Source organism: Pelobates fuscus, chromosome 4 (assembly GCF_036172605.1).
Source record: "Pelobates fuscus isolate aPelFus1 chromosome 4, aPelFus1.pri, whole genome shotgun sequence".
NCBI lineage: Eukaryota > Metazoa > Chordata > Amphibia > Anura > Pelobatidae > Pelobates > Pelobates fuscus.
The window spans coordinates 7,034,543-7,045,070 of NC_086320.1; the positions used below are offsets into that span (position 1 = coordinate 7,034,543).

A 10,528-nucleotide genomic window follows, 5' to 3' on the forward strand; every position below is an offset into this window, starting at 1 on the left:
CAGCTAATTGGATTGGCTAAATACCAGATCTGAGTTCAGCTAATTGGATTGGCTAAAGACCAGATCTGAGTTCAGCTAATTGGATTGGCTAAAGACCAGATCTGAGTTCAGCTAGTTGGATTGGCTAAAGACCAGAACTGAGTTCAGCTAATTGGATTGGCTAAAGACCAGATCTGAGTTCAGCTAATTGGATTGGCTAAAGACCAGATCTGAGTTCAGCTAATTGGATTGGCTAAATACCAGATCTGAGTTCAGCTAATTGGATTGGCTAAATACCAGAAATGAGTTCAGCTAGTTGGATTGGCTAAATACCAGATCTGAGTTCAGCTAATTGGATTGGCTAAATACCAGATCTGAGTTCAGCTAGTTGGATTGGCTAAATACCAGATCTGAGTTCAGCTAATTGGATTGGCTAAAGACCAGATCTGAGTTCAGCTAATTGGATTGGCTAAATACCAGATCTGAGTTCAGCTAGTTGGATTGGCTAAATACCAGATCTGAGTTCAGCTAATTGGATTGGCTAAAGACCAGATCTGAGTTCAGCTAATTGGATTTGCTAAATACCAGATCTGAGTTCAGCTAGTTGGATTGGCTAAATACCAGATCTGAGTTCAGCTAATTGGATTGGCTAAAGACCAGATCTGAGTTCAGCTAATTGGATTGGCTAAAGACCAGATCTGAGTTCAGCTAATTGGATTGGCTAAAGACCAGATCTGAGTTCAGCTAATTGGATTGGCTAAATACCAGATCTGAGTTCAGCTAATTGGATTGGCTAAAGACCAGATCTGAGTTCAGCTAATTGGATTTGCTAAAGACCAGATCTGAGTTCAGCTGATTGAATTGGCTAAATACCAGATCTGAGTTCAGCTAATTGGATTGGCTAAAGACCAGATCTGAGTTCAGCTAATTGGATTGGCTAAAGACCAGATCTGAGTTCAGCTGATTGAATTGGCTAAATACCAGATCTGAGTTCAGCTAGTTGGATTGGCTAAAGACCAGATCTGAGTTCAGCTAATTGGATTGGCTAAAGACCAGATCTGAGTTCAGCTAATTTGATTGGCTAAAGACCAGATCTGAGTTCAGCTAATTGGATTGACTAAAGACCAGATCTGAGTTCAGCTAATTGGATTGGCTAAAGACCAGATCTGAGTTCAGCTGATTGAACTGGCTAAATACCAGATCTGAGTTCAGCTAGTTGGATTGGCTAAAGACCAGATCTGAGTTCAGCTGATTGAATTGGCTAAAGGCCAGATCTGAGTTTAGCTAATTGGATTGGCTAAACACCAAATCAGAGTTTAGCTAATTGGATTGGCTAAAGACCAGATCTGAGTTCAGGTGATTGGATTGGCTAAAGACCAGATCTGAGTTCAGCTAAGAAGAACACTCACAAGGAGAGAGCCATATCAGGCTCTATATAGTACACTCTGGGGTGCCACTATAGTCCCTTAGACAAGAAGACTTATACACGTATTCGGCACTCAGGAAGACTGTAATAGTCAAAGCGCATTTGCCCATTTAAAAGGACTATTCTTCTTCCTGCAGTACTGTATATCAATTATTGAGATCTGTATTGCATACTGCTTCAATAAGTCCTGTAAAACTTTTTTTTTTAAAACAAATTTTTAATTTAAAAAAAACATTTTTTGGAAAAAGTCTACATTGTCGGCTAGTGAATATTCAAAGCCAGAAGTGGCAGCCCAGAGTGTACTATATAGAGCCTGATAAGGCTCTCTCCTTGTGAGTGTTATTCTTACCATCTACTTATCCCATCTATATGAAACAGATTACACTATGTCTATTTGCCTTGTTTTTATTACAGATTCCTGTATTTATTGACCTTGAATATTTGCATTTGGAAATTCTGCATTTTATTTAGAGAAGTATAATTGTGTAATCACTGGGTGGAGTGTGTAATAATTTGATTTATTTTTCCTGTTGATTGGATTGGCTAGATCAAGTTTGAGCTCAGCATTATTATTATTAATATGTATAAAGCACCAACAAGTTCCCCAACGCTGTACAATGGGTGGACTAGCTGAACCCAACTCTGACTCATTTCAATGGATGGAATGATGTCTCGGTATCTCGGTCTAGGAGGAGCACTGTGTTAGATTAGGCTTTTTTCCATGGATGGAATGATGTCTTGGTACATCGGTCTTGAAGGAGCACTGTGTTAGATTAGGCTTTTTCCATGGATGGAATGATGTCTTGGTACATCGGTCTAGGAAGAGCACTGTGTTAGATTAGGCTTTTTCCATGGATGGAATGATGTCTTGGTATATCGGTCTAGGAGGAGCAGTGTGTTAGATTAGACTTTTTCCATGGATGGAATGATGTCTCGGTACATCAGTCTAGGAGGAGCACTGTGTTAGATTTGGCCTTTTTCATGGATGGAATGATGTCTCGGTATATCGGTCTTGAAGGAGCACTGTGTTAGATTAGGCTTTTTCCATGGATGGAATGATGTCTCTGTATATCGGTCTAGGAGGAGCACTATGTTAGATTAGGCTTTTTCCATGGATGGAATGATGTCTCTGTATATCGGTCTAGGAGGAGCACTGTGTTAAATTAGGCTTTTTCCATGGATGGAATGATGTTTCGGTATATCAGTCTAGGAGGAGCACTGTTAGATTTGGCTTTTTTTTCATGGATGGAATGATGTCTCGGTACATCGGTCTAGGAGGAGAACTGTGTTAGATTAGGCTTTTACCATGGATGGAATGATGTCTCGGTACATTAGTCTAGGAGGAGCACTGTGTTAGATTAGGCTTTTTCCATGGATGGAATGATGTCTTGCTACATCGGTCTAGAAGGAGCACTGTGGCTTTTTCCATGGATGGAATGGCATCTCGGTATATCGGTCTAGGAGGGGGACTGTGTTAGGTTGGGCTTTTTCCATGGATGGAATGATGTCTTGGTATATCGGTCTAGGAGGAGCAGTGTGTTAGATTAGGCTTTTTCCATGGATGGAATGATGTCTCGGTATATCAGTCTAGGAGGAGCAGTGTGTTAGATTAGGCTTTTTCCATGGATGAATGGTGTCTCGGTATATCGGTCTAGGAGGAGGACTGTGTTAGATTAGGCTTTTTCCATGGATGGAATGATGTCTCTGTATATCGGTCTAGGAGGAGCACTATGTTAGATTAGGCTTTTTCCATGGATGGAATGATGTCTCGGTACATCGGTCTAGGAGGAGCAGTGTGTTAGGTTAGGCTTTTTCCATGGATGGAATGATGTCTCTGTATATCGGTCTAGGAGGAGCACTGTGTTAAATCAGGCTTTTTCCATGGATGGAATGATGTCTCGGTACATCAGTCTAGGAGGAGAACTGTGTTAGATTAGGCTTTTACCATGGATGGAATGATGTCTCGGTACATCGGTCTAGGAGGAGCACTGTGTTAGATTAGGCTTTTTCCATGGATGGAATGATGTCTTGGTACATCGGTCTAGAAGGAGCACTGTGTTAGATTAGGCTTTTTCCATGGATGGAATGGCGTCTCGGTACATCGGTCTAGGAGGAGCAGTATGTCTAGGAGGAGGACTGTGTTAGGTTGGGCTTTTTCCATGGATGGAATGATGTCTTGGTATATCGGTCTGTGTTAGATTAGGCTTTTTCCATGGATGGAATGATGTCTCAGTATATCGGTCTAGGAGGAGCACTGTGTTAGATTAGGCTTTTTCCATGGATGGAATGATGTCTCGGTATATCGGTCTAGGAGGAGCACTGTGTTAGATTTGGCTTTTTCCATGGATGGAATGATGTCTCGGTATATCGGTCCAGGAGGAGCACTATGTTAGATTAGGCTTTGTGCTGTGCCTGGAACTATATGACTTTTTTCTTGCAGTGAAAGGTCGGACTAACTTGAAAATCAATGAAAAGTACTTATCTCCTGAGTCATCCAACTCCTCATCACCGTACAAGAGCGTGGGGAACCAGAGCAATATTGCCGTGAAAGGTCTATCACCCAGCCGGTCCAATTCCACCCTCAGCCTGTACAGCAGCGCCTCTGCTCCCAGCAGCCCTCAGAGCAGGAAGGTGAGGGACCACCGGGGCCACAGCCGGCATACATTAAAAACAGAGTTAATTAGACTGCACTTAAACTGTATATTAAATCACCATGTGTACATATATACACATTGTGTACAGACGGATAGACATATTATAGGCACTGTTAGTGTTTGTATAGTGTGTTAGGCATGTTGTAGGTAATGATAGTGTATATATAGTGTGTGATATGTATATTGTAGGCACTGTTAGTATACATGTATTGTGATAGGTATATTGTAGGCACTGTTACTGTACGTGTATTGTGATAGGTATATTGTAGACATTGTTAGTGTACGTGTATTGTGAAAGGTATATTGTAGACATTGTTAGTGTATGTATAGTTTGTGATGGGTATATTGTAGGCACTGTTAGTGTACGTGTATTGTGATAGGTATATTGTAGGCACTGTTAGTGTATGTATAGTGTGATTGGTATATTGTAGACACTGTTAGCATATGTGTAGTGTGATTGGTATATTGTAGAGGCTGTTAGTATATGTGTAGTGTGATTGGTATATTGTAGATGCTGTTAGTATATGTGTAGTGTGATTGGTATATTGTAGACACTGTTAGCATATGTGTAGTGTGATTGGTATATTGTAGATGCTGTTAGTGTATGTATAGTATGATAGGTATATTGTAGATGCTGTTAGTGTATGTATAGTGTGATTGGTATATTGTAGATGCTGTTAGTGTATGTATAGTATGATTGGTATATTGTAGATGCTGTTAGTGTATGTATAGTATGATAGGTATATTGTAGAAGCTGTTAGTGTATGTATAGTATGATAGGTATATTGTAGATGCTGTTAGTGTATGTATAGTATGATAGGTATATTGTAGATGCTGTTAGTGTATGTATAGTATGATTGGTATATTGTAGATGCTGTTAGTGTATGTATAGTATGATAGGTATATTGTAGAAGCTGTTAGTGTATGTATAGTATGATAGGTATATTGTAGAAGCTGTTAGTGTATGTATAGTGTGATAGGTATATTGTAGATGCTGTTAGTGTATGTATAGTGTGATAGGTATATTGTAGATGCTGTTAGTGTATGTATAGTGTGATAGGTATATTGTAGATGCTGTTAGTGTATGTATAGTATGATAGGTATATTGTAGATGCTGTTAGTGTATGTATAGTGTGATAGGTATATTGTAGATGCTGTTAGTGTATGTATAGTATGATAGGTATATTGTAGATGCTGTTAGTGTATGTATAGTGTGATAGGTATATTGTAGAAGCTGTTAGTGTATGTATAGTATGATAGGTATATTGTAGATGCTGTTAGTGTATGTATAGTATGATAGGTATATTGTAGATGCTGTTAGTGTATGTATAGTATGATAGGTATATTGTAGATGCTGTTAGTGTATGTATAGTGTGATAGGTATATTGTAGAAGCTGTTAGTGTATGTATAGTGTGATAGGTATATTGTAGATGCTGTTAGTGTATGTATAGTGTGATAGGTATATTGTAGATGCTGTTAGTGTATGTATAGTGTGATAGGTATATTGTAGATGCTGTTAGTGTATGTATAGTGTGATAGGTATATTGTACATGCTGTTAGTGTATGTATAGTATGATAGGTATATTGTAGATGCTGTTAGTGTATGTATAGTGTGATAGGTATATTGTAGAAGCTGTTAGTGTATGTATAGTATGATAGGTATATTGTAGATGCTGTTAGTCTGTGTTTCTCATGAACATTTTGACTGCCATCCCAGCAAACAGTTCTACGAAGGACTCGCTCTGGGGACAGATCCAGGTCTTCCCTTACAATTGATGGCACCGAGTTAAAGTTCTCTGCGGCTGAAGATTGTAACAGTTCTAGTTCTGCCGGTGAGTGTCATACGTCAATGCTATACCAAGCATTCCAACAGTATTCGTGATAAAAACCTCTTACACCACTCTGTATAAATCTAATAGAATGATCAATGACTCCTCATTCTATACTCACACACTCAGGAACAAATTCTCACAGCAATTTCTAGATGTAGCAGTTACCCTACACATACTGAATGTTCTATCACTTTACACCATAAATTAACCATTTATACATAAAGAATATGTATATCACATCCAGAGGTCCAGACCCAATGATGCAGATTCAAAGAGCAAAACCCTGTGATGCGCATTCAGAGATCCAAACTCCATGATACACATTCAGAGATCCAAACCCTGTGCTACACATTCAGAGATCCAAACCCTGTGCTACACATTCAGAGATCCAAACTCCATGATACACATTCAGAGATCTAAACCCTGTGCTACACATTCAGAGATCCAATCCTTACAATTCCAGAGAGATTCCATGCCACATTCAGAGATCCTACAGATCCAGAGATCCCATGCCACATTCAGAGATCCTAGATCAAATCCAGAGAGAGATCCCATGCCACATACAGAGATCCTACAAATCCATAGAGATCCCATGCCACATTCAGAGATCCTACAAATCCATAGAGATCCCATGCCACATACAGAGATCCTACAAATCCATAGAGATCCCATGCCACATACAGAGATCCTACAAATCCATAGAGATCCCATGCCACATACAGAGATCCTACAAATCCATAGAGATCCCATGCCACATTCAGAGATTCTACAAATCCATAGAGATTCCATGCCACATTCAGAGATTCTACAAATCCATAGAGATTCCATGCCACATTCAGAGATTCTACAAATCGAGAGAGAGAGATCCCATGCCACATACAGAGATCCTACAAATCCATAGAGATCCCATTCCACATACAGAGATCCTACAGATCCAGAGAGATCCCATGCCACATACAGAGATCCTACAAATCCAGAGAGAGATCCCATGTTGCATACAGAGATCCTACAAATCCAGAGAGATTCCATGCCACATACAGAGATCCTACAAATCCAGAGAGAGATTCCATGCCACATACAAAGATTCTACAAATCCAGAGAGAGATTCCATGCCGCTTACAGAGATCCTACAAATCCAGAGAGAGATCCCATGCCACATACAGAGATCCTACAAATCCAGAGAGAGATCCCATGCCACATACAGAGATCCTACAGATCCAGAGAGATCCCATGCCACATACAGAGATCCTACAAATCCAGAGAGAGATCCCATGTTGCATACAGAGATCCTACAAATCCAAAGAGAGATCCCATGCCACATACAGAGATCCTACAAATCCAGAGAGATTCCATGCCGCATACAGAGATCCTACAAATCCAGAGAGAGATCCCATGCCACATACAGAGATTCTACAAATCCAGAGAGAGATTCCATGCCGCATACAGAGATCCTACAAATCCAGAGAGAGATCCCATGCCACATACAGAGATCCTACAAATCCAGAGAGAGATTCCATGCCACATACAGAGATCCTACAAATCCAGAGAGAGATCCCATGCCAATACAGAGATCCTACAAATCCAGAGAGAGATCCCATGCCAATACAGAGATCCTACAAATCCAGAGAGAGATTCCATGCCACATACAGAGATTCTACAAATCCAGAGAGAGATTCCATGCCGCATACAGAGATCCTACAAATCCAGAGAGAGATCCCATGCCACATACAGAGATCCTACAAATCCAGAGAGAGATTCCATGCCACATACAGAGATCCTACAAATCCAGAGAGAGATCCCATGCCACATACAGAGATTCTACAAATCCAGAGAGAGATTCCATGCCGCATACAGAGATCCTAGAAATCCAGAGAGATTCCATGCCATAGAAATATCCTACAGCAAATTCACAGAATAGTCAGCACACAGACTGCATAAGATTATGGACAGAGCATTTCGTGAAAAACGTTATCCAGAAGTTGAAGCTAATTCACTTGTTGATTTAAACGTTTGTTTTCTGCTCAACATTTTTCAGAGAAAACAGAGATGCCACCAACATGACCACTCCTGACCTCCGCTCCCCAAGCAGCTCGCTATCCCAAATAAGCAGAGGAAATGAATTTCTCTAGGCCAGCTCATACCATGCCTGGCATCTGCCTCTGGACAAGTCAGTGGCCACAGAGGCACAAGTGACCAGAACTCAGGGCTTAGATCCACCATTTATAAACACACAGAGAAACTGGACGTGCATCTTCAATCACATTATCCATTGGTCAGCACAGAACAGAGTCTGGATCCCTAGGATGGGAGACACGGGGTGGGGTGGAATTTGTCTGCGACAATTAATGGGTGAAAAATGTTAATAAATGAATACGAGGGACTGAATAGGATGGGGCAGTGAGAGAATGGAAGGGGAAGTCACTATGTAAGTGGCAGGGGAGGTTCATATATGAATAGATGTGAGTGAATGGGAGGAGAATTTAATTTGTCAATAGACAGGAGTAGTTGCTGTGTTATTAAATGGGAGAGTCATTACTGTGTTATTAAATGGTAAGGGAAGTTAATATGTCAATAGGGGGGAGGGAGTGATTGAGGAGAGTGAATAAACCACTGTTAGAAGGTCCTGAATTTTTTTTAAATAAATAAACAGGGGAATGAAAGAGAGGTGGGTTAGTAAGTCAGTGGATGAAGTGAGTGTAAATGAACACATTACTCAATGCTGTGAGTGGAGATGGAAGAATGACTCCATGGTGTGAGTGAATGTGTAAACAAACCACATACTATCTCATGCTGTAAGTGAAGGTGAGTGAATGACTCCATGGTGTGAGTGAATGTGTAAACAAACCACATACTATATCATGCGGTAAGTGAAAGTGAGTGAATGACTCCATGGTGTGAGTGAATGTGTAAACAAACCACATACTATATCATGCGGTAAGTGAAAGTGAGTGAATGACTCCATGGTGTGAGTGAATGTGTAAACAAACCACATTCTATATCATGCGGTAAGTGAAAGTGAGTGAATGACTCCATGGTGTGAGTGATTAATGTGCAGGTAGAAATAAACTCCTGCTACATCATGCGGTAAGTGAAAGTGAGTGAATGTGTTAGTGGAAATAAACCACATACTATCTCATGCTGTAAGTGGAGGTGAGTGAATGACTCCATGGTGTGAGTAAATGTTTTCATTGCCATAAGTAGCGAGGAAGAGAACACGAGGCATATTATATCAAAATAATTATGTAGGAAAAATCCTGAGCAGAAGAAATAAGTGATTTTCCACTTTTTTACAGTTATTTACATCTCCGGTCAAATGAAATGATTGAGGCGCTAAACCTATTCAAACCCAATCAAACAGGGAAATGATGAAACATGGTGGAGATGAGGAGAGGCCATGAAAATACGTCGATAAATAAAGTGCAGGGATTTTTTAATGCGATGTAAGAATGCGACAGATATACGCAGGGAGCTGCACGCAGAGAATAAATTCTATTGATTTACTAGATAGTATAGGAATTGGTTATTGTATACTTCCTATGGTCAGCTCTGCTCCAGGTCAGCATGCGGTGACCTCAAACTGTCCTATTGTTTGAGCGCTCCTTGTATCGAAAGGAGTGATGTTCTATTTTACATATGGAGAAGAAAGTTGATAATGGCTGAAGCAAGTGATAGGAAAGAAAAGGGTGTTAGTAGACAAGAACAGCTTGAAATCCTAGAAGGAAAGGAGGACAAAAAGCAGGAGATATGAGGAGGAGGAATAGCAGGAGATCCAGAGGGAAAGGATTTCAGCAGAGGTAAGACGGATGGACCTCAGGAGATAAAAGGGGAGGGATTGTAGGATGTGTGCGGACAAGGGATAGCAGGTGGTCCCAAGATGAGGGGGAGGGAAGGGATGAACAGCAGAAGTGACAGTAGAAAAGCAGAGGAAGAAGAGCAGCAGGAGACCATAGGGGGAGGAACAGCAGAAGATCTGAGGGAGAGGGATAGCAGAAGATCCAAAGTGGATGGGTAGTAGGAGATCTGAGGGAGATAGCAGCAGGAGATCTTAGTGAGTGGGATAGCAGGAGAACTAAGAGAGCGGGATAGCAGACGATCTGAGGGAGCAGGAGACCCGAGGGAGAGGGGTAGCAGGAGACCCCTAGTGAGAGGGATAGCAGGAGATCCGAGGGGGAGGGACAGTAGGAGATCTGAGGGGAAGATTGCAAAAGATCCAAAGGGGATGGATTGCAAAAGATCTGATAAGGATGGAAAGCAGGAGAAAGGGGGAGTTGTAGCAGGAGATCGAAGGGTGAAGGTTAGTAGGAGATCCAAATGGGATGGATAGTAGAAAACCAGAGGTAGAGGGACAGAAAGAGGAATGCAAGAAGAAGGTATGGTGCAGAGTCTAAGAATAACTAGGGATCAAGGAGTGAATCTGAGTGTGGTGAATAAATTGGAAAAAGTGTAAATGGAAAACTCCTGGAAAACATGGCCGCCCTGAGTCCCATGCTATGACGGGTAATACTTGGACAGCAGCATGTAAGGCAAGTCCCTTTAAATTGTGACATAACATAAATAACATCAAATAAGGTTTTCTGTGCCATAATGTGGGCAGCAGTGCAAGGGTTAATGAACAGGACACGATGGACCTTTAAGA

General features: G+C 41.0%; 1 protein-coding gene across 2 annotated transcripts in view; it reads left to right on the top strand.

Moving 5' to 3' along the window:
- LOC134608260 (microtubule-actin cross-linking factor 1, isoforms 6/7-like) overlaps nt 1-8,437 on the top strand; it is a 236,079-nt gene extending 227,642 nt beyond the window's left edge. For both annotated transcript variants that reach the window (XM_063450947.1, XM_063450948.1), the window contains 3 exons: nt 3,846-4,036; nt 5,778-5,892; nt 7,928-8,437. In XM_063450947.1, coding sequence (XP_063307017.1) covers nt 3,846-4,036; nt 5,778-5,892; nt 7,928-7,953 — 332 coding nt within the window. In that variant the 3' untranslated portion in view covers nt 7,954-8,437. The remainder of the gene's footprint in view (nt 1-3,845; nt 4,037-5,777; nt 5,893-7,927) is intronic.
- Nucleotides 8,438-10,528: the final 2,091 nt, after the last annotated feature.